Raw genomic sequence first — 26,195 nt, 5'->3', positions numbered from 1 at the left:
AGTGGACTCGAGGGAAATCATCCTCCTCCCTGAAACCCCTCACTCAAGTGTCCGGGCCCCTCAGCACCTCCTTCCACGCATTCCCTGGGGTCCTTTGAGCCCCTCCCCCTGCAGCCCCGCCGAGCCACCGGGCCCGTGGCCGCTGTTTACAAGGACACGCGCTTCCTGACAGTGACGCGAGCCGCCTCCTCCCCTTCCCCACGCTCGAAGAGGGGGGCGCGGGGGCCCGGCTCCAGCGACGGCCAATCAGAGCGCACTTCCGTGGCTGACTACCTTCTGTATAAAGGCGTGTGGCTCAGGCTGAGCGGCTGGGACCTTGAGAGCGGCCGGGCCAGCTTCGGAGCCTGCAGGGAGCTGGGAGCTGGGGGAAACGACTCCAGGAAAGCTAGCGCGGCGAAGAGGGTGAGGGGGGCTCGGGAAGCCTGACAGCTTTTGCGTACAGCTTCCGGCTGACTGCTCCCCGCCCGCGCCAGCCCCCGAGAACGCGCGACCAGGTACCCAGTCCGGCCACCGCAGCGGAGAGCGCGGCGCTCGCTGCAGCGAGGCCCGGGGCGGCCCCGCAGGGACCCTCCCCCGACCGCCTGGGCCGCCCGGATGTGCACTAAAATGGAACAGCCCTTCTACCACGACGACTCGTACACTCCTGCGGGATACGGCCGAGCCCCCGGTGGCCTCTCTATACACGACTACAAACTCCTGAAACCGGGCCTGGCGCTCAACCTGGCCGACCCCTACCGGAGTCTCAAGGCGCCTGGGGCTCGGGGATCCGGCCCAGAGGGCGGCGGTGGCGGCAGCTACTTTTCTGGTCAGGGCTCGGACACCGGCGCGTCTCTCAAGCTCGCCTCTTCGGAGCTGGAACGCCTGATCGTCCCCAACAGTAACGGCGTGATCACGACGACGCCTACACCCCCAGGACAGTACTTTTACCCCCGCGGGGGTGGCAGCGGTGGGGGCGCGGGGGGCGCAGGGGGCGGTGTCACCGAGGAGCAGGAGGGCTTCGCCGACGGCTTTGTCAAAGCCCTGGACGACCTGCACAAGATGAACCACGTGACACCTCCCAACGTGTCCCTGGGCGCTAGCGGGGGGCCCCCGGCTGGGCCTGGGGGCGTCTACGCCGGCCCGGAGCCACCTCCCGTTTACACCAACCTCAGCAGCTACTCCCCAGCCTCTGCGTCCTCGGGAGGCGCCGGGGCTGCCGTCGGGACTGGCAGCTCGTACCCGACGGCCACCATCAGCTACCTCCCACACGCGCCGCCCTTCGCCGGTGGCCACCCGGCGCAGCTGGGCTTGGGCCGCGGCGCCTCCACTTTCAAGGAGGAACCGCAGACCGTGCCGGAGGCGCGCAGCCGAGACGCCACGCCGCCGGTGTCCCCCATCAACATGGAAGACCAAGAGCGCATCAAAGTGGAGCGCAAGCGGCTGCGGAACCGGCTGGCGGCCACCAAGTGCCGGAAGCGGAAGCTGGAGCGCATCGCGCGCCTGGAGGACAAGGTGAAGACGCTCAAGGCCGAGAACGCGGGGCTGTCGAGTACCGCCGGCCTCCTCCGGGAGCAGGTGGCCCAGCTCAAACAAAAGGTCATGACCCACGTCAGCAACGGCTGTCAGCTGCTGCTTGGGGTCAAGGGACACGCCTTCTGAACGCCCCTGCCCCGTTACGGACACCCCCTCGCTGGACGGCTGGGCGCACGCCTCCCACTGGGGTCCAGGGGGCAGGCGGTGGGCACCTACCCTGGGACCTGGGGGCGCCACTAACCACACTGGACTCCGGCCCTCCCGCCCTGTGCCCAGTCCTTCCACCTCGACGTTTACAAGCCCTCCGTTCCACTTTTTTTTGTATGTTTTTTTCTGCTGGAAACAGACTCGATTCATATTGAATATAATATATTTGTGTATTTAACAGGGAGGGGAGAAGGGGGCGATCGCGGCGGAGCTGGCCCCGTCGCCCGGTACTCAAGCCCATGGGGACATTGGGAAGGGGACCCCCGCCCCCTGCCCTCCCCTCTCTGCACCGTACTGTGGAAAAGAAACACGCACTTAGTCTCTAAAGAGTTTATTTTAAGACGTGTTTGTGTTTGTGTGTGTGTGTGTTCTTTTTATTGAATCTATTTAAGTAAAAAAAAAAAATTGGTTCTTTATTAATTTCTGTTGTCTTTTTTTCCAAGCTGGGAGGGCGGAGGGAAAAAAAAAAGCAATGGTTTGCCCCAGCTTAGTGCTGTAAGTGGTTCGGTCCTGTATGTGTCCCCCTCTTCGGCTCTGCGCAGGCATCTTGTGGCCCGCCCGGGAGTCCCACCCTACACGCGCCCCCTTATCTCCAGGGTTGGATGGTTGGGGCGCGGGCCACGATCCGGGAGCCCAGTAGCTGAAGGCAGGGCGCTCTGCGCGAGACGCGCAGACGCGGCCCCGCCCAGCCGCGCGCGCCGGGGCTTTCCCCGCTGACGCAGCGGAAGCGCTGCCCAAACAAGGACCGATTCTGCCCAGTGACGCGACCGCGGTCTCTGGGCAGATTCCGGGAATCCCCTCCCCCGCTCTGCCGGGCAGGGCCGCGGCGCCGGGAAGGGGGCCGGGATTTTCCCGGGCAGGCGGCTGCCCGGGCACGGAAAGCCCCAGGCCTGGGTCCAGAGCGGCCGCGGTGGGCGGGCAGCGCTCCTGGGCCCCGGGAGCCACCCTTGTGCCACTCTCAAGACACTGGCGCCTGGGCCCCGCCGCGCCCACGCCCCCTCCGTCTGACCTGACCGGGGCGGAGGGTTGTTGCTGCCTCGGCTGCTTTGCCGACGCCGTCCCCTCTACTCCCACCCCCGCCAGGAAGGGCGGCGCCCGCCTGCCAGTTTCCCCTCCCGGGTGCCAGGCCAGGAGCGGGGCGACTGCCAGGTCTGGTCCTGCCGGGGCGGCTGCTCGGGCCGCTGGGCGCCGTCACCGCCCTCGCGCTGGGCTCCCTCCCGCGCAGCTGGGACACTTAGGGGTGGGGGTGGGGGTGCGGGTGCTGCTGGCATGCCTGGAGGGAATCTGGCCGGCTTCGGAGCTGGAAGCCCCCAGAGCAGTGGAGAAAAACAGGTAGAGAACCAGACAGGCAGTAGGGTGCGTGGAACAGACACTTCATCAATTCATTTATATAATGCCTAGAACAACTACACCCTGGAGACACAGCCTGGACCACTCCAGACAAGACAATAAACAAACAAGGAAACATAGTTCTTCGGAGGTGGTGTTAAGTGCTAGGAAGAGAAAAAAAAAAAAAAAAAAACAGGTCAAGGTGGCAGTGGTGGAGCGGGGAGTCAAGTTGCTTTGCAGAATGGAGTGGGAACATGGACCTTTAATGAGGCCACTTTTCTTTTTTGTATTTTAGAGATGGGTCTTGCCCTGTCGCCCAGACTGCAGTGCGGTGGTGCAATCATAGCTAACTGTGGCCTAGACCTTCCGTGCTCAAACGATACTCCCACTTCAACCTCCCTACTAGCTAGAATTACAGGTGCACACCATTAGGCCTGGCTAATTTTGTTTATTTTTGTAGAGATGGGGTCTGCTATGTTGCTCAGGCTGGTCTTGAACTCCTCCTGGGTCAAGCAATCCTCCCACCTTGGCCTTCGAAAGCACTGGGATTCCAGGTGTAAGGCACCACATTTGTCTTGCAGTGACTTTTTTTTTTTTAAAGATGGGGTTTCACCATGATGGCCAGGCTGGTCTTGAACTCCTGACCTCAGGTGATCCACCCACCTCAGCCTCCCAAAGTGAGGATTACAGATGTGAGCCACCGCACCCGGCTCAGTGACTTTTTTTTGAGATGGAGTCTTGCACTGTTGCCCACATGGGAGCACAGTGGTGGGATCTCAGCTCACTGCAACCTCTCCCAGTGGGGTTCAAGCGATTCTCCTGTGTCAGCCTCCAGAGTAGCTAGGATTATTGGTGCCTGCCACCACGCCTGGCTAATTTTTATATCTTTAGTAGAGACAGCATTTCACCATGTTGGTCAGAGTGGTCTTGAACTCCTGACCTCGGGTGATCTGCCCCTCTTGGCCTCCCAAAGTGCTGGGATTATAGGCATGAGCCACTGCACCTGGCTGTTACTTTTTAACAGATTTGAAGAAGTGGTGCCCTGAGAAAATCCTGGGTAACAACAGCATCAGAAGGAATATATATATATATTTTTTATTCAAAGTCTCACTCTGTCACCCAGGCTGGAGTGCAGTGGCACTATCTCAGCTCACTGCAACCTCTGACCCCCAGGTTCAAGCCTCCTGCTTCAGCCTCCTAAGTAGCTGGGATTACAGGCACCTGCCACTGGACCTGGCTACATTTTGTATTTTTAGTAGAAACGGGTTTCACCATCTTGGCCAGGCTTGTCTTGAACTCCTGACTTCGTGATCCACCCGCCTCAGCCTCCCAAACTGCTTCAGATTACAGGCATGAGCCACTGTGCCCAGCCTTTTTTTTTTTTTTTTTTTTAGATGGAGTCTCCCTCTGTCTCCCAGGCTGGAGTGCAGTGACACAATCTGTTTATTGCAACCTCCACCCCCCAGGTTCAAGCAAGTCTCCTGCCTCAGCCTCCCAAGTAGCTGGGTCTACAGCAGTGTATCACCACGCCGAGCTAATTTTTGTATCTTTAGTAGAGACGGGTTTCACTGTGTTGGCCAGGCTGGTCTTGATCTCCTGACCTCAGGTGATCTGCCTGCCTAGCTAACTGCAGCCTAGACCTTCTGTGCTCAAGAGATCCTCCCACTTCAACCTCCCAACTAGCTAGAACTACTGGCACACACCATTAGGCCTGGCTAATTTTGTTTACTTTTGTAGAGATGGGGTCTGCTATGTTGCCCAAGCTCATCTCAAACTCCTGGGTCAAGCAATCCTCCCGCCTTGGCCTTCCAAAGCACTGGGATTCCAGGCATGAGCCACTGTACCTAGTTAATTTTTGTATTTTTAGTAGAGATGGGATTTCACCATGTTGGCCAGGATGGTTTCAATCTCTTGACTTTGTGATCCAGCTGCCTCAGTCTCCCAAAGTGCTGGGACTGCAGGCATGAGCCACTATGCCCACCCTTAATTTTTTAATTTTTAGTAGAGACAGGGTTTCACCACGTTGGCCAGTGGTCCACCTGCCTCGGCCTCCCAAAGTGTTGGGATTACAGGCGTGAGCCACCGCACCCAGCTGGGAGCAGCTCTTACATGGCAAAATTCCTGTAGCCAGGTCAGCCTGTGAAAGAACATCAGGAAACCAGCGTGTCTGGAATAGAGTGAAAAGGGCAGCTGTCAAGGGAGACTGAGCAGGGGCCTTGGGGAGGAGGAGTGTCAATTCCAAGGGAAATAAGTGAACCTGAGAGGGTATTAGGCAAGGTACCAGCATTAATAGTGGATCTGTGGATTAAATGAGCATATTAGTCCTGTTCTGTAGAAGGAAATTAGGGCATAGAGTAGCAGAACTATTTGCCTGAACGCACAAATATTAAACTGCACCTCTGGGATCCCTGCCTCGTTACTAATACCTGCCTCGTAGCCTAACTGCCCCCCTCCCACCCCAGGGGCAGAGAGGCAACCTTTCCAGGGTGGAGTGGGGCAGAGCTCACAGCAGGGACTCTGCACATAGCTCAGGCTCTCAATCTTGGTTCCGCTCTTGAGACTAGGTACCCACCCTCTTCTCCATAAGACTAGGCCGGGCTGGGTTCCTTCCAGCTCGAGAAAGCGTCTTAGGAACTAGGAACTGGGCCCCACACAGGGGCCTGGGCCCTGAGCTTCACATAACATCTTTAACTTGTACCACGCGTATGGTGATCTGGGTTTGCAGTCCCATTTTACTGCTGAAGAGATCCAGAGGCGACCACAGCTCTTAATCGGCATTTGAATCCAGGCTGACTGTTGACAAGATATGGGCGCTGCCTTGCAAGGCCAGATTTCTGGATGTAGGGCATCCTGGGATTTGCAAGGGACAAACAGCGTTCCCTACCCCTCGGAAACCGCCTTGCGCGCAAGGGAGGAGAGAGCAGGCACTGAGTATGTGATAATACCGCCACCGCGTGGCAATGATGCGCAACTACAGGGTCCGTTTCCCAAGCCAGAGCCTGGAGAAGGGATGGGGGTTGAGGGGAGGAGAAAAGGTCAGAGCACACCAACACAGACTCACACCTGTCCCTAATACTTTATTGGTCACCTCTAGGCCTGTGTGCGGCTAGGTAGGCTCGGGGGAGGGCGTCACTATTCAGCTCCCAGGTGGAGGCATGAGAAGGCCTGGACCTAGCCCTCCAGGGTTCCAGACTGTGGAGTTTGGAGGGGCAGGTCTGGCCTTTCCTGGGTCAGCACAGGGCACCCAGGTGGGGGCACAGGTGGGCACCCAGCACAGGCACCTAGGTAGGGGTGCGAGTTCACTATCCGTTGGCCAGCCTAATTGTGTTTGGAGAAATATTCCTTGCTGTCATCCACGTTGGGCTTAATCGTGTCACTGCCAGGCTTCCAGCCAGCGGGACAAACTGTGGGAAGACACAAGGATGCACATGAAGGCTACAGCCCCAGGTTGAAGGTGAAGCAAAGCAAGAGCCTGTGTTGCAGAAGCAAATGCTGGATGGAAGTAAGTGGTCCAGGGCCAGGAACGTGCATATTAAGAGAAGCCCTCCAAGCCCAGTTCAGTATTTTCTTTTCTTTTCTTTTCTTTTTTTTTTTTTTGAGACAGACAGAGTCTTGCTCTGTTGCCCAGACTGGAGTGCAGTGGCATCATCTTGGTTCATTGCAACCTCCGCCTCCTGGGTTCAAGTGATACTTGTGCCCCAGGCTCCCAAGTAGCTGGGATTACATGTGTGCACCACCACGTCTGGCTAATTTTTGTATTTTTAGTAGAGACAGGGTTTCACCACGTAGTCCAGGATGGTCTCGATCTCCTGACCTCATGATCTGCCCACCTCAGCCTACCAAAGTGCTGGGATTATAGGCAGGAGTTACTGCACCTGGCCCCAGTATTTTCTTTTCTTTTTCTTTTTTTTTTGGAGATGGGGTTTCACCATGTTGGCCAGGCTGGTCTCAAACTTCTGACCTCAGGTGATCCACCTGCCTCGGCCTCCCAAAGTGCTGGGATTACAGGTGTGAGCCATTGCGCCTGGCCCTTCTTTTATTTTTTTGAGATGGAGTCCCGCTCTGTCACCCAGGCTGGAGTGCAGTGCAGGCTGGAAGCACTGCAACCTCTGCTTCCCCAGTAGCTGGGACTACAGGTGCCCACCACCATGACCTGCTAATTTTTTTTTGTATTTTTAGTGGAGATGGGGTTTCACCATATTGGTCAGGCGGATCTCGAACTCCTGACCTCAGGTGATCCACCCACCTCGGCCTCCCAAAGTGCTGGGATTACAGGCATTAGCCACTGCGCCTGGCCAAGTTTACTATTTTCTAGTTGGTGTTTTTCCTGCTCTAATTCTTCAGTTTATTTTTGCCACCCACCTGTCCTTTTTCTTTTCTTTTCCTTTTTCTTCTTCTTATTTTTTTTTTTTTTGGTTGGAGTTTTGCTTCTTGTTGCCCATGCTGGAGTGCAATAGTGCAACCTTGGCTCACCGCAATCTCCGTCTCTCGGGTTCAAGCAATACTCCTGCCTTAGCCTCCCAAGTAGCCCGGATTGCAGGCTCCCGCCACCACATCGGCTAATTTTGTATTTTAGTAGAGACAAGGATTCTCTATGTTGGTCAGCCTGGTCTTGAACTCCTGACCTCAGGCGATCCGCCTGCCTAGGTCTCCCAAAGTGCTAGGATTACAGGCATGAGCCACCAAGCCCGGTCTCTTTTTTTCTTCTTTTTTGTTTTAAGAGATGGGTTATTGCTACATTGCCTAAGCTGGACTTGAACTCCTGGGTTTAAGCAATCTCCTGCTTCTCCAGAGTCCCTGGAACTACAGGCATGGGACTCAGCATCTGGCTATCTTTTTGGCCCCTTTAATCCCATTTTTGCCCCTCTGCTCCACCTCTACATTTTTTTTTAAGACAGGATCTTGCTCTGTCACCTAGGTTAGAGTGCAGTGGTGCATTCATAGCTCACTGCAGCCTTAACTTCCCAGGCTCAAGCAATCCTCCCTCCTCAGCTTCCTGGGTAGCTGGGACTGTAGACATGCTTCCCAAGCCAGGCTAACTTTTAAAAACTTTTTGTAGAGATGGGGTCCAACTATGTTGCCCAGGCTGGTCTCGAATTCTTTGGGCTCAAGAGATCCTCCTGCCTCAGCCTCCCAACCTAATAGATCTATTACCTCCCAGCTCCCCAGTCTTGTACTGGGGTATCTTTCTCTCTCTCTCTGTCTCACTCTGTCACCCAGGCTGGAATGCAATGGGACGGTCTTGGCTCATTGCAACCTCTGCCTCCCAGGTTCAAGCCATTCTCCTGCCTTAGCCTCCTGAATAGCTGGGATTACAGTCGCCCATCACCACGCCCAGCTAATTTTTTGTATTTTTAGTTTCACCATGTTGATCAGGCTGGTCTCAAACTCCTGACGTCAGGTGATTCACCCACCAGAGCCTCCTAAAGTCCTGGGATCACAGGCATGAGCCACCATGCCAATATGCCCGACCCGTTTGTTCACCTTGGTTGAATGTCAGGGGCATCCCTCCTACCACAGTAGAGACATCCTGCAGGCAAAGCCCTGAGCTGAATCTTCTGTGGGGCGCTAACACCCATCTGCACAGGTAAGAGGACAGGCAGTGAATGTTTGCATGAGTGACAGAGGCACTGAGTATGTACCCATGTGTCATGTGTGCACACATGTATGAATGTGTGTGTCCACTCACCTTCCCCATGCTCGTCCGTGTACTGGAAGGCCTGGACCAATCGAAGAGCCTCATCCACGGAGCGTCCCACAGGCAAATCATTAACAGTGATCTGGCGAAGGACACCCTTGCCATCGATGACAAAGAGACCCCTGAAGACATCAGAGTTTCCAGTGAGGAGCTGGGAGCTCCCACTGCCAGAGACAAGGAAGGGACTACCAACTACCCGCTGCCAACCACAGGGCTGGGGGCAGAGAATACATTGCACCCGAGTGGTCCCAGCATCATGGGAATGGGGGCTCACTGTGCCGGGCTGAGGATCTGACAGTACCTGTAGGCAATGCCCTCATCTGTTTTCAGCACGCCATAATCCTCAGACAAGCGTCTGGTCACATCAGCAAGCAGGGGGATGTTCAGGGGGCCCAAGCCTCCCTCCTTCCGGGGGGTGTTGATCCTGGGAGGAGGAGAGACAGAGTTGGGGCTTCAGGATGTCTGGCGCAGCAGGGTCCTCACCCTGTTGGCCCAATGTGATAAGCACTGGAGGCCAGAGATAAGGGGCTTTAGAGTAGGCCGCTGGGAGCCCCACCCACCCCACCCTGGGTTGTGTGCAAGGACTGTATGCCCACAGCTGGGAAAACTAAGCTTGAGAGGCAAAGCTCCAGCTAAGTGGCTTCACATGTGCTTCTAACTTGCAGCATCAGCCAGCAGAGAGCAGGTGTTAAGAGTTCCCCTCCTCCTCTAACTTTGTCCTGGGGAACAGCCCTTCCCCTAGGTGAACTGGAGTTTCCTTCTTCATGAAATAGGGCAGCACAGCCTCCCTCCTGGGAACTAAGTAGATAAAGCACCTGCAACTCTATATGCCAAGCAACTAGTTGCCAAATGCTAATGACTGTCATCATCCTTAAAGACTTGGGTGGCAATATTTCCATTATTTTCAAGATGGGGAAATGCAGGTTCCAGAGGTTGAGCAATGGCCACGAAGCCACGCGGCTCGGACCCGAGGGTGTGAGCTTAGCTACAGCCTCTCTCTTTGGCCCATGCTCATACCAAGCTAGGTGGGTGAACTGAGAGTCCACCGAGACGCCCAGCACTTCACAGCCCAGCTTGCGGAAATCCTCGGCACGGTTGCTGAACGCGATGATCTCCGTGGGGCACACAAAAGTGAAGTCCAGTGGGTAGAAAAAGAGGACCACGTACTTCCCTGGGGAGGAGGGACAAAGAGGAGTTAGGGCCCAGCCTCTCTCAAGCACAGCCCCGTCCCTCCCTGGGCCCCCTCCGGGTCGCGCTCACCTTTGTAGTCCGATAGCTTCACCTCTTTGAAGGCGCCATCCACCACGGCTGTGGCCTTGAAGTCAGGGGCAGGCTTTCCGATGCGCGCGTTACCCGAGGCCATGACTGAAAGCTGAGACCCCCGCCGTGTCAGTGCGCCCGGGAAGACCCTTTGTCCTCCCTCGCCAAGGTCGCGCTGCGTGCTAGGCCCCGTGACTGAGTCAGCACGGCGGAGGCGACAGCACTAACCCTCACCCTCCCGGGTACGGGGTCTACGCGGTCCGGAGGCTGCCGGAGACCCGCCCTCCTGACCAGAGCACGAGTGACCCAGCCACTGCCACCGGCACCCCAATAGCGAGTTGGCTGGAGCTTGGTGTCGCAAGCCCCCAGTCCAGAAGGAGACAGTGAGGCCCCCACGAGCAGGGGGTGGGGAGCCGGGCGATCCGGCCTGCGCTGCAAGGCCGTGGCCTCGGTTTCCCCCGCAAGGACAAAGGAGGCCACAACGGGGGATGGAAAACAAAGGCGGCCAGCACTGAGGTCAGGATCAGGCCAAAGCGGCTTGAAGGGGGTCCCCCTGCCAGGTGCACTCTGGGTGTCCATACCTGCGTGGGCAAAGGCTAGCCACACGGATGATCACGCGTGGACCCGCGTTCTCAGCGCCAAGTGAGCCCTGGGCCGCGAAGCCTTTTATGCCCGGCCCGAACCAAGACGTGCAAGGCGCGGGGGAGGGAGCGGACGAGCGGAGCGGTCGGGCCCACTGATCCCATAGGTGCGGGGGAGCGTGTGGCCCGGTCCATGCGCCTGCGGGCGGCGGGGGGAGACGCGTTGCCTTCGGTCGGGACCACTGCACCAGCCCGCGGGGGTAATGCGGCAGCCGCGGACTCTGCGCTTGACTCAGCCTGGGAGCGCGCTGGGGGCCGTTGGAATCCGGCATGGACCGGACCCCGGCGGCGCTACTGCTGCCGCCTCTGCTACTTCTGCTGCTGGAGACTCCTGCGCAGGTCTACCAGGACTATCAGTACTTCGGCCAGCAGGGCGAAGGCGACACCTGGGAGCAGCTGAGGCTGCAGCATCTAAAGGGTAACCGCAGGCGGCGGGGATGACGATGCCCAAAGACTCCTCGTTGCCCTACTTCTCCAGCTGGCTGCAAAGGAACCTTCCTCCGCGGACTGCAAATCTCCACCCAGCTCCGCACTGGAGGCGTCCCTTTGGGCTGGTTACTTTTTTCTGAGGCTCAGTTTACTCTTCGATACATTGAAATAGATACTGCTTTAAAGCAGCTCACAGGGGAAGAGGGGGCGTGGGCATTATACTGAAGCCACACATCCATAAACCCTAGGATAGGTGCCAGGAAGGGCAGAGACAGAGAAAGAATGGGGTGGGCAAGCTTGGGAAGTCAGAGAGGGCCCGGTTTCAGAAGACAGGTGACCAGTGCAGCGACAACGACAAGCAAAAGCCTCAAATGGAAAGATTTGGGGAAAGAGTATCCAAGGAAGAGGAAATAGCAAGTGCCAAGGTGAAAAGGCCTGAAGGAGGGCCGGGCGCAGTGGCTCATGCCTGTAATCCCAGCACTTTGGGAGGCCGAGTCGGGAGGATCACCTGAGGTCGGGAGTTCGAGACCAGCCTGACCAACAGGCATGTTGTTTTTTTAGTAGAAGCCCCATCTCTACTAAAAATACAAAATTAGCCGAGCATGGTGACACATGCCTGTAATCCCAGCTACTCCAGAGGCTGAGGCAGGAGAATTACTTGAACCCTGGAGGCGGAGGTTGCGGTCAGCCGAGATCATGCCAATGCACTCTAACCTGGGCAATAAGAGCAAAAAACATCGTCTCAAAAAATATATAAATAAATAAAAAGAGAAAAAGAAAAGGCTTGAAGGAAAAATGGAAAGAAGTCGGTGAGGTGTGGCAAACATGGGTGTGAGAGAGTAGGAGGTGTCAGACCTTTCTGAGCGGTGAGTTGGGATAAGATTGGAGTTGGGGGCCGGGTGCGGTGGCTCACGCCTGTAATCCCAGCACTTTAGGAGGCCGAGGCGGGTGGATCACAAGGTCAAGAAATCGAGACCATCCTGGTCAACATGGTGAAACCCCGTCTCTACTAAAAAAAAGTAAAATACAAAAAATTAGCTGGGCATGGTGGTGCGTGCCTGTAATCCCAGCTACTCAGGAGGCTGAGGCAGGAGAATTGCCTGAACCCAGGAAGCGGAGGTTGCGGTGAGCCGAGATCGCGCCATTGCACTCCAGCCTGGGTAACGAGAGCAAAACTCCGTCTCAAAAAGAAAAAAGAAAAAAAAAAAAAGATTGGAGTTGGGATAAGATCTGTCTCATGGGAGAAAGGGGCACATTCAGTAAAGAGCCCTTTAAAGTGATCATAGTGGCCGACGCAGTAGCTCATGCTTGTAATCCTAGCATGTTGGGAGGCTGAAGTGACAGGATCCCTTGGTCTTGGAGACCAGACCAGACTCCATCTCTACAAAATATGTGTGTGTGTGTGTGTGTGTGTGTGTGTGTGTTCTGCCCCTCTCCTACAAATATATATATATATACACACACACACACACACACACATATATTTTTTTGAGACAGAGTCTCACTCTGTCACCCAGGCTGGAGTGCAATGGTGCGATCTCGGCTCACTGCAACCTCCGCCTCCCAGGTTCAAGCAATTCTCTTGCCTTAACCTCCTGAGTAGCTGGGATTACAGGCACGTGCCACTGTGCCCAGCTAATTTTTGTATTTTTAGTAGAGACGGGGTTTCAACATCTTGGCCAGGCTGGTCTTGAACTCCTGACCTTGTGATCCACCCGCCTCGGCCTCCCAAAGTTCTGGGATTACAGGCGTGAGCTACCGTGACTGGCCCAAAAAATATTTTTTAAAAATTAGCCTGACTTGATGGCCCAGGCTGGTAGTCCCAGCACTTTGGGAGTCCAAGGTGGGAGGACTGCTTGAGCCCAGGAGTTCAAGACCAGCCTGGGCAACATGGAGAGACCCTGTCTCTTAAAAAAAAAAAAAAAAAAAGGGCCAGGCGCAGTGACTCACGCCTGTAATCCCAGCACTTTGGGAGGCCGAGGCGGGCGGATCAAGAGGTCAAGAGATCGAGACCATCCTCGTCAACATGGCGAAACCCTGTCTCTACTAAAAATACAAAAAATTAGCTGGGCATGGTGGCACGTGCCTGTGATCCCAGCTACTCAGGAGGCTGAGGCAGGAGAATTGCCTGAACCCAGGAGGCGAAGGTTGCGGTGAGCCAAGATCACACCATTGCATTCCAGCCTGGGTAACGAGAGCGAAACTCTGTCTCAAAAAAAAAAAAAAAAAAGTTAGCCTAGCATGGTGGCATGCACCTGTAGTCCCAGCAACTCAAGAGGCTGATATAGGACAACCATTTTCGCCAAGGAATTTGAGGCTGCAGTGAGCCATGAATATGCCCCTGCATTCCAACCTGGGTAACAGAGCAAGATCCTGTCTCAAAAAACAAAACAAAACAAAACCTGATCATAATAAATTGGTTTGTATATGCTAACAGAGTGGCAGGAGCTTTAATTACCCTCATGTCAGTTATGCCATTATCACTTGACAGTCCTGCTGGTCAGGTGGCATAATGCCTACTAGGTAGGGCCTTGGTCACACCCCTGAAGACAGAAGTCAGCTTCAGAAGGCATGCATCAAGGATTTTGTGTGTGTGTGTGTGTTTTTTTTTTTTTTTTTTTTTTTCCAGATGAAGTCTCATGCTGTTGCCTGGGCTAGAGTGCAATGGTGAGATCTCGGCTCACTGCAACTGCAACCTCTGCCTCCTGGGTTCACACAATTCTCCTGCCTCAGTCTCCCAAGTAGCTGGGATTACAGGCACCCATGACTACACCCAGCTAATTTTTTGTGTATTTAGTAGAGACAGCATTTCACTGTGTTGGCCAGACTGCTCTTGAATTCCTGACCTCATGATCCACCCACCTCGGCCTCTGGAAGTGCCGGGATTACAGGCATGAGCCACCGCTCCCGGCTGTCCCAAGGATGTTTTAGCACACTCACCACTGGCCAGGCTGGCACAGCTTGGAAGCATCAGGCTGTAGCTCCTCTGGACCACTTACCCCATGTATGAGCTTGGAAGGTTGGTTTCCTGTCTCTGGGTCTTGGTTTCCCCACCTGAGACTCATGGAAAGATTAAGTGTGGGCATGGTAGCTGGCTCACACCTGTAATCCCAGCACTTTGGGAGGCTGAGGTGGGAGGATCACTTGAGCCCAGGGGTTCCAGACCAGCCTGGGCAACACAGTGAAACCCCATCTCTGCAAAAAATACAAAAAATTTGCCTGGCATGGTGGCATGTAGTCCCAGCTACTTGGGAGGCTGAGGTAGGGGGATAGCTTAAGCCCAAGAGGTTGAGGCTGCAGTGGGCTATGACTGGACCACTGTGTTCCAGCCTGGGCGACAGAGCAAGATCCTGTCTCGAAAAAAAAAAATTGCATCAGATAATCTGTGTTGGGGTGCCTGGCATAGAGGCAGAATCTACTGGATATGCGCTTCTTTTATTTGTTAGTATCTTTTATCTTTCTCCCACTCTGGGAGAGGGGATTGGGAATAGGCCCCCTCTACATGGGTCTTTAGCTTTACTTTCTATCTCTAGAAGTCGAGGACTCGATCCTTGGCCCGTGGGGAAATTGGCGGTGTCTCTGCGACCAGGGCAAGCAGGAGCGCAGCCGCGAGGTGCTAGGCACAACGCCGGGCCCGGTTTTCATGAACCCGGAGAACCTGATCCAGATACGACCCTGCCGGCAACGAGATTGTCCATCCTGCAAACCCTTCGACTGTGACTGGAGGCTCTGAGCCCAGGTGAGAGAGGGGCCCACGGGCGGCAGGGCCGGGGCAAAGCCTAAGCCGCGGGACCCAGGGTGGTTGGGGAGGGAGGCCTTGCGATGCGGGGCGGGTATGAGGCGAGTTTGGGGAAGGGGGCTACCTGGTACAGGGGACTTAGAATGTGTGCAGAAAAAGGGACCGCACTCGCGGAATCCAGGTTGGGATTCAGTGATCATCCCCAGTCATGCGGGGACCCGTGTCCTGGGAGTGGAGTGATACCTGACCCTCTAGTTCCTCATTTGTCTGGGTCTTCCAAGCTGCGCCTCAGTTTCCCTTTTATTTCCCTCTCTTCCCACCGGCTAATGCAGGCGGCGCCCCAGAGACCGTGAAGCAGAGCTTGCAAAGCGACCCAGTCCAACGAATTCGCCACACTTAAAGCGTTCGGCCATAACCCTTCAGAACTACAATTCCCAGGAGGGCGCGCAGCAGGGACGTCGGCGTCGGCTGCGTAAGCGTCCACGGCGGCCAGAGCGTCAGGGGCGTGTTCTGTGCGCGGATTGGCCGGAAATAGGCGCCGCCGCGAGGCCCGCGGAAAACGCGCGCGGAGATCCTTGATTCTTGCAGCTGGTGGCGGCGGCTGAGGCGGCATGAATCTCAGCGAGCTAGAGAGAGACAATACGGGGCGCTGTCGCCTGAGTTCCCCTGTGCCTGCGGTGTGCCGCAAGGAGCCTTGCGTTCTGGGCGTCGATGAGGCGGGCCGGGGCCCGGTGCTGGGTGCGCCCCTAGGGCCAGGGAGGGGAGGGGCGTGGTTTGCGGGATGCAGGAAACGGGAGTCGGGATTGTACCGCACCTGGGGAGGGGACGTGGTAGTAGTGGTGATAGCTCCCAAAGAAGTGATGATAGAACAGGGATGGATGGCAACGTTCACGGGTTCAGTGATTGGACCCTGGCTCCCAGAAATTTGACACCCTTCCTCCCCAGGCCCCATGGTCTACGCAATCTGTTATTGTCCCCTGTCCCGCCTGGCAGATCTGGAGGCCCTGCAAGTGGCAGGTGAGCCCGGACTGTGCGTCTGGGAAGGGATTCCTGGGTATGTGTAGGGGCACGTGAAAACTGGAGGGGAGGGCAGGAACTGGGAGAGACAGCTGTTCCCCTTTTCTTTCCCAGACTCAAAGACCCTATCGGAGAGTGAGCGGGAAAGGCTTTTTGCGAAAATTCAGGAGGACGGAGACTTTGTGGGTTGGGCGCTGGACGTGCTGTCTCCAAACCTCATCTCTACCAGCATGCTTGGGCGGTGAGGGGTCCCCGGGAGGGGCTGTGGGAGAGGGGCAGCCAGCATGGGCTGGCTGGGCTTTGTTCCTAGAATGAGGTTAACTGGGCTCTGTCCCCCACCACAGGGTCAAATACAATCTGAACTCCCTGTCCCATGATACAGCCACTGGGCTTATACAGTATGCATTGGACCAGGGCGTGAACGTCACTCAGGTGAGCTAACTGTTGAGTTGTCTCCATTTGGTCACCTCAGGATAAAATGGGGACAAAACAGGAGTTCAGGGCTGCAGTAAGCTATGATCATGCCACAGCACAGCACTCCATCCTGGGTGACAGAGGAAGACCCCCAACTCAAAAGTAAAAATGGAGGCCGGGTGTAGGGGCTCATGCCTGTAATCGCAGCACTTTGGGAGGCTGAGGCAGGTGGATCACCTGTGGTCAGGAGTTCGAGACCAACCTGACCAGCATGGTGAAACTCCGTTTCTACGAAAATACAAAAAATTAGCTCGGGATGGTTTCGGGTGCCTGTAATCCCACCTACTGGGGAGGCTGAGGTGGGAGAATCACTTGAACCCGGGAATCGGAAATCGAGCCATTGCACTCCAGCCTGGTCAACAGAGCGCAAAATAAAAATTTAAAAAATAAAAAAATAAAAATGTGGCAAAAACCTGCAATAGGCAGATTGGGCATCAGATACATCTGGAGTGCCTCAGGCATATTCATTGCTACTGTTGATTTCATGCTCCTGTTCTTGCCCTAAATGCGTGGCTCACTCAGGACCACAGTGTAGCCCCTAGTCCCATCTCCATTTAATCTCTCCCTCATCCTAAAGGCTCAGTCTCCACATGTGTCTACCTGCCAACTCTCTCTGTCCCAGCCCAGGACACCTCCTACTCCCTGGACACCTGCTGAGCTTCATCTCTCGTCCCCCACCCTCCTATCCCCTGTAGTCTGTTCCCCATACAGCAACAGAAGGTAGTCTTTTTGAAATGCACATCTCAACATTTAAGTTTCCTATCAGTGGAAATTAAATCAGGAAAATACACAATGGGGGAGAATTACATTAAATTACCAGAGAAAAACATAAATCAGCATTGCCTTGAGTGCTCTCAGGGAAAGAACAGACCAGTTTTGAGAGAATAACAAGGCAAAATAACCTCAAGGTAGGAATTGTATGCTGAGTGTGGTGGCTCACACCTGTAATCCCAGCACTTTGGGAAGCTGAGGTGAGCAAATCTGTTGAGGCCAGGAGTTCCAGAACAGCCTGGGCAACATAGCAAGACCCCATCTCTACAAAAAGAAGAAAGAAAGGAATTAGAGCAAAGTAGGCCTTGCTGAGGAGGGGCCTGAGGACCAGGCCCAAATGCAGAGCTGACCATGCAGTAACTGGGGTAGACAGACAAGGGCCCTGCCCATGGGGGTTCAGGGCTTAGCCTGAGCAGAAAGGTGGTCAGCTGGTTAAGAAAAAAAAAATTAAGATGGTTTCTGAAAACAGTACCGCTGTGGAGACAGCAATTTCCCTCAGCAGCTCCGGGACCCTCACTTCTCTGCTGTAGCCATAAGCCCCCATACATGGCTCCAGCATGATGAACCTGGTCCCCACTCAGGGACTTTGTACTTTCTGTTCTCACACCTAGAGCCCTCTTTCCCCAGATCTTTGCACGGATTCACTTCCTCACCTCCTTCAAGCCTTTATTCACTACTGCGCCTAGCTAATTTTTTATTTTTCATAGAAACAGGGTCTCCATATGTTGTCCAGGTTGGTCTCGAACACCTACCCTCAAGCGATCTTCCTGCTTTGGCCCCCTAAAGTGTTAGGATTATGGGCATGTGCCAACACACCCTGCCGGTTTTTTTCTAGTGTGTTTGCTGCCACCTCCTTGGTTCCTAGAATGGCATCTGGCATGCAGTAGGTGCTAAATAAGTGTAGAGTAGATGCAGTGTGATCAGAGAAAGCCTCTTTAGGAGGTGATTATTTTTTCCTTTTTTGAGATGGAGTTTCGTTTTGCTGTCATTTCCCAGGCTGGAGTGCAATGGTGCTATCTCAGCTGACTGCACTTCTACCTCCTGAGTTCAAGCCATTCTCCTGCCTTAGCCTCCCGAGTAGCTGGAATTACAGGCATGCACCACCACTCCTGGCTAATTTTGTATTTTTAGTAGAGATGGAGTTTCTTCATGTTGGTCAGGCTGGTCTCCAACTCCTGACCTCAGGTGATCCTCCTGCCTTGGCCTCCCAAAGTGCTGAGATTACAGGCGTAAGCCATGATGCCTGGCCCTATAGATTGGCCTTTTGAGGTGCCTTTTCAGACTTTTGCATTTCTGACAACTGGATGACCCCACCCACACTAGCGACTACTCTATGGTCCTCACCCAGAAGCCAGCCCAGCAACTGTTTTCCAAATCCTTATGATTGCATCCAAGGCACTGTGTTGGCCAGGCTGGTCTTGAACGTCTGACCTCGTGATCTATCCACCTCAGCCTCCCAAAGTGCTGGGATTACAGGTGTGAGCCACTGCGCCCAGCCTATTTATCTTTCTTTGAGTTGGAGTTTTGCTTTTGTTGCCCAGGCTGGAGTGCAGTGGCACTGCTGCAGCCTCCTGAGTAGCTGGGATTACAGGCACGTGCCACCACGCCCGGCTAATTTTGTATTTTTAGTAGAGACAGGGTTTCTTCATGTTGGTCAGGTTAGTCTCGAACTCCTGACCTCAGGTGATCCTCCTGCCTCAGCCTCCCAAAGTGCTGGGATTTTTTTTCTTTGTTTTATTTTATTGTATTTATTTTATGTTTTTGTAAAGATGGGGTCTCACTGTGTTACCCAGTCTGGTCTCAAACTTCCAGGCTCAAGCGATCCTCCCGCCTCAGCCTCCCAAAGTGATGAGACCACAGGCGTGAACCACTTTGCCTGGCCTGGGAGGAGATGTTTAGTTGAAATCCTTGATAGGTCCAGCCTGGGGGTGAGCTGTGTGAAGAGTTTTCTGGGCGGCAGGAAGATGCCAGGGCTTTGAGGCTAGAGCACTGGTACAGTTGTTTTTTTTCAGATGTTGTGTTCAATTAATATGTTTCTGTTGCCATGGCAGGTATTTGTGGACACCGTAGGCATGCCAGAGACATACCAGAAGCGGCTACAGCAAAGTTTTCCTGGGATTGAGGTGACAGTCAAGGCCAAAGCAGATGCCCTCTACCCTGTGGTCAGTGCTGCCAGCATCTGTGCCAAGGTCAGTACCCTACTAGCCACTGCCAGCTTCCACCATCCCCCTGTATAGGGATCAGGCATGGCTACCACGGGGGAAGAGGGAGATTCCAGGTGCCTGTCCTGCCCACAGGTGGCCCGGGACCAGGCCGTGAAGAACTGGCAGTTCGTGGAAAAACTGCAGGACTTGGATACTGATTATGGCTCAGGCTACCCCAATGGTGAGCAGACTGTGACCGTGGTACTAATGTTGACATGGCCTGGGCTGAGCACGCTTCTGAGGTTTTCTTTTTTTCCTTTCATTTATCATTTTATTTTGTTTATTCTTTGTTTTTATAGAGGTGGGGTCTTGTCCCATTGCCCAAACTGGTCTTGAACTTCTGGAGTCAGGCAGTCCTCCCATCTTGGTCTCCCAGAGTGCTGGGATTGCAGGTGTGAGCCACCAACCCTTTTTTTTTTTTTATTTAAAAGATGTGGTCTCCCTATGTTGCCCAGGCTGGTCTTGAATTGGGTTTAAGTAATCCTCCTGTCTTGGACTTCCAGATAGTTAGGATTACAGGTGTGAACTGCTGTGCCTGGCTGGAGGTTTTCTAAATTGTTCTGGTCACCTCACTCTATGGTGGAAGAGGCCAACTTCTAGACCGTGCTGCCATTTGTTCACAGCCACACAGCCAGTGAGTGATGGAGCTGGATTCCAGGCTACTGGATTCCTGCTGTCTTCCCTGATTCCCACTTTGCTGTCTCTCTGGAGCTCCAATGACTGACTGAGACCCCAGGTAGGCATCTGTCCCTTTGTTAAGGGGAAGGAGAACAGGCGTGGTGGCTCATGCCTGTAATCCCAGCACTTGGGGAAGCTGAGGTAGGATAACCTCTTGAGTCCATGAGTTCAAGACCAGGCTGGGCAACAGGGCGAGACCCCTATCTCTATAAAATTTTTTTAAAGGCTGGGCACAGTGGCTCACACCTGTAATCCTAGCACTTTGGGAGGCTGAGGTGGGTGGATCACCTGAGGTCAGGAGTTCAAGACCAGCCTGGCCATCATGGTGAAACCCCATCTTTAAAAAAAAAAAAAAAAATTTTTTTTAACGTAGCCGGTTATAGTGGTGCCCACCTGTACTCCCAGCTCCTCAGGAGGCTAAGGTGGGTGGGTTCCTTGAGCCCAGGAGTTTGAGGCTGCAGTGAGCTATGATTATGCCACTGCACTCCAGCCTGGGTGACAAGGTTAGACCCTGTGTCAAAAAAATAATTTTGGCCAGGCACAGTGGCTGTAATCCCAGCGCTTAGGGAGGCCAAGGCAGGTGGATCACTTGAGATCAGGAGTTCGAGATCAGCCTCACCAACATGGTAAAGCTCTGTCTCTACTAAAATTACAAAATTAGCTGGACGTGGTGACACACGCCTGTAGTCCCAGCTACTCAGAAGGCTAAGGTAGGAGAATCTCTTGAACCTGGGAAGTGGAGGTTGTGGTGAGCAGCCTGGGTGACAGAGTGAGACTCTGCCTCAGAAAAAAAGAAAAGAGTGGCAAGGAGCTTGGATGTTATGGTGCAACTTGGACTGTCACCGTTGCCCACCCTACCCCAGATCCCAAGACAAAAGTGTGGTTGAAGGAGCACGTGGAGCCTGTGTTCGGCTTCCCCCAGTTTGTCCGGTTCAGCTGGCGCACGGCCCAGACCATCCTGGAGAAAGAGGCGAAAGATGTTATATGGTGGGTATCATGGGTGTCTGGGGGGTGTTATAGGGAAGGAAGGAGGGAGGCCAGGGTTCAGCCCTGCCTGGGAGCGCTGCTCTCCCTGGACGTGGTCACTGTCATCACCTCTCTCCCACAGGGAGGACTCGGCACCCGAGGATCAGGAGGGACTTGGGAAGATCACATCCTACTTCCTCAGTGAAGGGTCCCGAGCCTGTCCCCGTGCTTCCCACCGGTATTTCCTGGAGCGCGGCCTGGAGTCAGCAACCAGCCTCTAGCAGCTGCCTCTCTTCGCTCTACCTGTCTCCCTGACCCAGACATTAAAGTTGTTAAAGGAAAACTACACGTAGGAGATGTACTTTTGGGGCAGAGCGAGGTGGGAGTGTGCTCTGCAGCCGGCAGCTGCTGCTTTTTGAAACCTAATTGGAATGAGTGTTGGTTGATTGATTTGATTTGGTTTGATTTTTTTTTAATTTTTAATTTTATTTATTTAATATTATTCATTTATTTATTTTTTGAGAGATGGAGTCTCGCTCTGTCCCCCAGGCTACAATAGAGTGGCGCAATCTTGGCTCACTGCAGCCTCCGCCTTTCACGTTCAAGTGATTCTCCTGCCTCAGGTTTTCAAGTAGCTGGGATTACTGGTGTGTGCCATCACAACCAGCTACTTTTTGTTTTTGTTTTTGTTTTTTTTGAGATGGAATCTCGCTCTGTCACCCAGGCTAGAGTGCAGTGGTGTGATCTTGGCTCACTGCAACCTCCACCTCCCTGGTTCAAGCAATTCCTCTGCCTCAGCCTTCCTAGTAGCTGGGATTGTAGGCACATACCACCACATCGGCTAATTTTTTGTATTTTTAGTAGAGACGGGGTTTCACCATGTTGGCGAAACTGGTCTCAAACTCCTGACCTCAGGCAGTTCTCCTGCCTTGACCTCCCAAACTGCTGAGATTACAGGCATGAGCTACCATGCCCTTCCTTTTTTTATTTTTACTTAAAAAAAAAATTTTTTTTTGAGACAGTCTTGCTGTGTCACCCTGTCTGAAGTGCAGTGGTTCGATCTCACCTCAACTGCAACCTCCGCCTCCTGGGTTCAAGCAATTCTGCCACCTCAGCCTCTTGAGTAGCTGAGATTGCAGGCACATGCCATGATGGCCAACTAATTTTTGTATTTTTTGTCGAGATGAAGTTTCACCACGTTGCCCAAGCTGGTCTTGAAGTCCTGCGCTCAAGTGATCTGCCCATGTTGGCCTCTCAATGTGTGAGCCACCACACCTGGCTGATTTAATCTAATATTTATTTATTTATTTATTTATTTTTATTTATTTATTTTTTTGAGACGGAGTTTCGCTCTTGTTACCCAGGCTGGAGTGCAATGGCGCGATCTCGGCTCACTGCAACCTCCGCCTCTTGGGTTCAGGCAATTCTCCTGCCTCAACCTCCTGAGTAGCTGGGATTATAGGCATGCGCCACTAATCTAATATTTAAAATACATGATATGACTGGGCGCAGGGGCTCATACCTATAATCTCAGTGCCTTGGAAGGCTGAGTCAGGAGGATCTTGACCAGCCTAGACAACATAGAAGACAACATAGACCCCATCTCTATGAGAAATAGAAATCTGGCTGGGTGCTGTGGCTCACGCCTGTAATCCCAGCACTTTGGGAGGCCGAGGCAGGCGTATAACCTGAGATGGGGAGTTCGAGACCAGCCTTACCAACATGGAGAAACCCCATCTCTACTAAAAACACAAAATTAGCCAGGCGTGGTGGCACATGCCTATAATCCCACCTACTCAGGAGGCTGAGGCAGGAGAATCACTTGAATCTGGGAGACAGAGGTTGCGGTGAGCTGAAATCTTGCCACTGTACTCCAGCCTGGGCAACAAGAGTGAAACTCTCTCAAAAAAGAAAAAGACTTTTTTTTAGAGACAGGGTCTCCCTATGTTGCCCAAGCTAGTCTCAAACTCCTGGGTTTGATCGGTTTCAGTGGCTCACGCCTGTAATCCCAGCACTTTGGGAGGCCAAGGCGGGCAGATCACGAGATCAAGAGATCGACACCATCCTGGCCAACACGATGAAACCCTGTCTCTACTAAAAATACAAAAATTAGCTGGGCATGGTGGTACACACATCTAGTCCCAGCTACTTAGGAGGCTGAGGCAGGAGAATTGCTTGAACCTGGGAGGCGGAGGTTGCTGTGAGCCAAGATGTGCTACACTTCAGCCTGGCGACAGAGCAAGACATCTCAAAACCCAAAAAACAAAACGAAAACTGGGCTCAAGCGATTCTGCCTCAGTCTCCCAAAGTGCTAGGATTTATAGGTGTGAGCCACCAATAAGTGCCTGGCTATTTTGTTTCTTTTCTTGGTCTACAAATGGAAGCAAATATACCCTAGACAGTACACGTTACTGGCTTGACCAGATACAGTCTAGAGATGATGTCTAAGTGGTTGTGTAACCCTTTCCTATTTTGTTGCTTGACCTGCAGTTTAGTTTATTCATTTGTTTATATTTAATAGAGATAGGGTCTCTTGCCCAGGGTGGTCCCGAATGCGTGATACCAAGGAATCCTCCCACCTCAGCCTCTCAAAGTACTGGGATTACAAGTGCAAGTCACCCTGCCCAGCTTCTTGTAGTTTATAATTTTTTTTTGAGACAGAGTCTTGTTCTGTCGCCCAGGCTGCGGTGGAATAGCGCCATCATTGCTCACTGCAACATCCACCTCCCAGGCCCAAGCAATCCTCCCATCTCAGCCTCCCAAAGTGCTAGGATTACAGGTGTGAGCCACCATGCCCACAGGTTGGTTTGTTTGTTTGTTTTTTGAGACGGAGTCTGGCTCTGTTGCACAGGCTGGAGTGCAATGGTGTGGTCTCTGCTCACTGTAACCTCTGCCTCCTGGGTTCAAGTCATTCTCCTGATTTAGCCTCTCAAGTAGCTGGGATTACTGGCGCCGCCACCACACCCAGCTGATTTTGTATTTTTGGTAGGCATGTGGTTTTAGCATGTTGGTTACACTGGTCTCGACCTCCTGACCTCAGGTTATCCTCCTGCCTTGGCCTCCCAAAGTGCTGGGATTACAGGCATGAGCCACCACACCCGGCCCAAAGTTTTTTTTGTTTCATTTTTTGGTTTTTTGAACCAGAGTCTCACTCTGTCACCCAAGCTGGAGTGCAGTGGCTGATCTTAGTGCTCTAAAACCTCCACCTCCCAGGCTCCAGCGATTTTCCAGCCCCAGCCTCCAGCGATTCTCCCGCCCCAGCCTCCCAAGTAGCTAGAATTACAGGCGCATGCCTCCATGCCTGGCTGAGTATTTTTTTTTTTTTTTTTTTTTTAGACAGAGACTTGCTCTGTTGCCCTGGCTGGAGTGCAGTGGTGCCATCATGGCTCACTGCAGTGTCCACCTCCTGGGCCCAAGCCATCTCCCCACTTCATACCCCCTAATAGCTGAGACTAGAGACACAGGACACCTTACTCAACTAATGTTTTAAATATTATTGGTGGAGACAGGTTCTCTGTGTTGCCTAGACTGGTCTCAAACTCCTGGCTCAGGCAGTTCTCTTGCCTCGGCCTCACAAAGGACTGCCATTACAAGAGTGAGCCACCATGCCCAGCCAACATTTTTTTAAAAACATTTATTTTCTCCTCATTTTTATTTATTTATTTATTTTTGAGACAAAGTCTTGCTCTGGTGCCCAGGCTGGAGTGCAGTGGCAGGATCTCAGCTCATTACAACCTCTGCTTCCTGGGTTCAAGCAATTCTCTTGCCTCAGTTTCCCCAGTAGCTGAGATTACAGGCTTGCGCTGCCACACCTGGCTAATTTGTATTTTTAGTAGAGACGGGGTTTCACCATGTTGGTTAGGTTGGTCTTGAACTCCTGACCTCAGGTGATCCATCCTCCTCAGCCTCCCAAAGTGCTGGGATTACAGGTGTGAGTCACCCTGCCCGGTGTCAACACTTTTAGAGAAATGCTGTGGCTGGGCATGGTGGCTCACGCCTGTAATCCCAGAGGTTTCAGGGGCCAAGGAGGGCAGATATCAAGGTCAGGAGTTCGAGACCAGCCTGGCCAACATAGTGAAATGCCACCTCTACAAAAAATACAAAAATTAGCCAGGCGTGGTGGCGCACGTCTGTAATCCCAGCTATTCAGGAGGCTGAGGTAGAATTGCTTGAACCTGGGAGGTGGACGTTGTAGTGAGCCAAGATCACACCACTACATTCCAGCCTGGGCAACAGAGCAAGACTCTGTCTAGGAAAAAATGAAAAAGAAACACTGTGATGATGGACACCCAGGATGATGCGAGAGTATTATTTGTGGAGTATTCTTTAGTTGTTTCGAGGTACTGTAACAAGAGTACCTGAGACTGGATGGCTTACGCAATAGAGATTTATTTTCTCTATGTCTTGGAAGCTAGAAGTACAAGATCAAGGTGTCAGCAGGATTGGTTTCTTCAGTTTATTTTTTCCAGACAAGGTCTCTCATGCAGGCTGCAGTGCAATGGCATAATCATAGCTCACTGCAGCCTTGAACTCAGCTGAAGTAATCCCCTTGCCTCAGACTTCTGAGTAACTGTGACTATAGGGGTGCTCTAACATACCTGACTAATTTTTTAAAAAAGTTTTGTCCAGGTGCGGCGGCTCACACCTGTAATCCCAACACTTTGGGAGGCCGAGGCAGGTGGATCACCTGAGGTCAGGAGTTTGAGAACAGCCTGGCCAACATGGTGAGACCCCCATCTGTTCTACAAACACAAAAATTAGCCGGGTGTTGTGGTGGTTGCCTGTAATCCCAGCTACTCAGGAAGTTTAGGAGAATCGCTTGAACCTGGGAGGCAGAAGTTGCAATGAGCTGACATTGTGTTATTTCACTCCAGCCTGGGTGACAGAGCAAGAGACTCCATCTGAAAAAGAAATTTGTTTTAATAGAGATGGGGGTCTTGCCGTGTTTCACAGTTTGCTCTGAAACTCCAGGGTCCAAAGGATCCTCCCACTGCAGCCTCCCAAAGTGTTGGGATTAAAGGCGTGAGCCTTGGTGCCCAGCCATGTGTCCTAACTTCTTATAATCATTGGATTAGAGCTCACAAATATGACCTTGTTTTGCCTTAATTATCTCTTTCAACATGCTGTCTCCAAATACAGTCACATTTTGAGGTACTAGGAGTTAGGACTTGAACATATGAATGGGAGGAGACCCATTCAACCCATAACATAGCATTTCTTCACTCCATGCAACTTTATTTTGGAGATGAGGTCTGGCTATGGTGCCCATG

At 53.1% G+C, this 26,195-nt stretch overlaps 4 protein-coding genes across 6 annotated transcripts; 3 read left to right on the top strand and 1 right to left on the bottom strand.

The window, feature by feature from the left end:
* The first annotated feature begins 310 nt into the window (after positions 1–310).
* JUNB (JunB proto-oncogene, AP-1 transcription factor subunit) lies at positions 311–2,139 on the top strand. The gene has a single exon (XM_012436173.2). It carries the CDS (start codon positions 595–597, stop codon positions 1,636–1,638), a length of 1,044 nt encoding a protein of 347 aa, XP_012291596.1. The 5' UTR covers positions 311–594; the 3' UTR covers positions 1,639–2,139.
* Positions 2,140–6,105: 3,966 nt separating this feature from the next.
* Positions 6,106–10,697, bottom strand: PRDX2 (peroxiredoxin 2). Its single transcript, XM_012435885.2, has 6 exons — positions 10,588–10,697; positions 10,007–10,118; positions 9,764–9,917; positions 9,048–9,170; positions 8,738–8,868; positions 6,106–6,452 (listed from the first exon to the last, which is right to left on the bottom strand). The coding sequence occupies exons 2-6, from the start codon at positions 10,107–10,109 to the stop codon at positions 6,367–6,369; spliced, it is 597 nt and encodes a 198-aa protein (XP_012291308.1). The 5' UTR covers positions 10,110–10,118; positions 10,588–10,697; the 3' UTR covers positions 6,106–6,366.
* A 200-nt stretch (positions 10,698–10,897) lies between these two features.
* Positions 10,898–15,281, top strand: THSD8 (thrombospondin type 1 domain containing 8). Its single transcript, XM_064381785.1, has 3 exons — positions 10,898–11,065; positions 14,610–14,815; positions 15,148–15,281. Exons 1-2 carry the CDS (start codon positions 10,918–10,920, stop codon positions 14,807–14,809), a joined length of 348 nt encoding a protein of 115 aa, XP_064237855.1. The 5' UTR covers positions 10,898–10,917; the 3' UTR covers positions 14,810–14,815; positions 15,148–15,281.
* A 67-nt stretch (positions 15,282–15,348) lies between these two features.
* Positions 15,349–21,271, top strand: RNASEH2A (ribonuclease H2 subunit A). 3 transcript variants are annotated; one of them, XM_064381783.1, is made up of 9 exons: positions 15,351–15,553; positions 15,761–15,832; positions 15,947–16,073; positions 16,177–16,264; positions 19,129–19,266; positions 19,375–19,462; positions 19,581–19,673; positions 19,905–20,017; positions 20,823–20,935. In XM_064381783.1, the coding sequence occupies exons 1-8, from the start codon at positions 15,427–15,429 to the stop codon at positions 20,003–20,005; spliced, it is 834 nt and encodes a 277-aa protein (XP_064237853.1). In that variant the 5' UTR covers positions 15,351–15,426; the 3' UTR covers positions 20,006–20,017; positions 20,823–20,935. The 3 variants fall into 3 exon arrangements, with proteins under 3 accessions (XP_064237852.1, XP_064237853.1, XP_064237854.1); XM_064381782.1 differs by lacking the exons at positions 19,581–19,673; positions 19,905–20,017 and adding an exon at positions 21,068–21,271 and having other exon boundaries at positions 15,349–15,553; positions 20,823–20,946; XM_064381784.1 differs by lacking the exon at positions 19,581–19,673.
* Positions 21,272–26,195: the final 4,924 nt, after the last annotated feature.

This window comes from Aotus nancymaae, unplaced genomic scaffold, assembly GCF_030222135.1.
Source record: "Aotus nancymaae isolate 86718 unplaced genomic scaffold, 86718_ANA_hifiasm-v0.15.2.pri h1tg000028l, whole genome shotgun sequence".
NCBI lineage: Eukaryota > Metazoa > Chordata > Mammalia > Primates > Aotidae > Aotus > Aotus nancymaae.
Note: the sequence above shows the minus strand (reverse complement) of the source record. Positions and strands in the feature narration are given on the sequence as shown.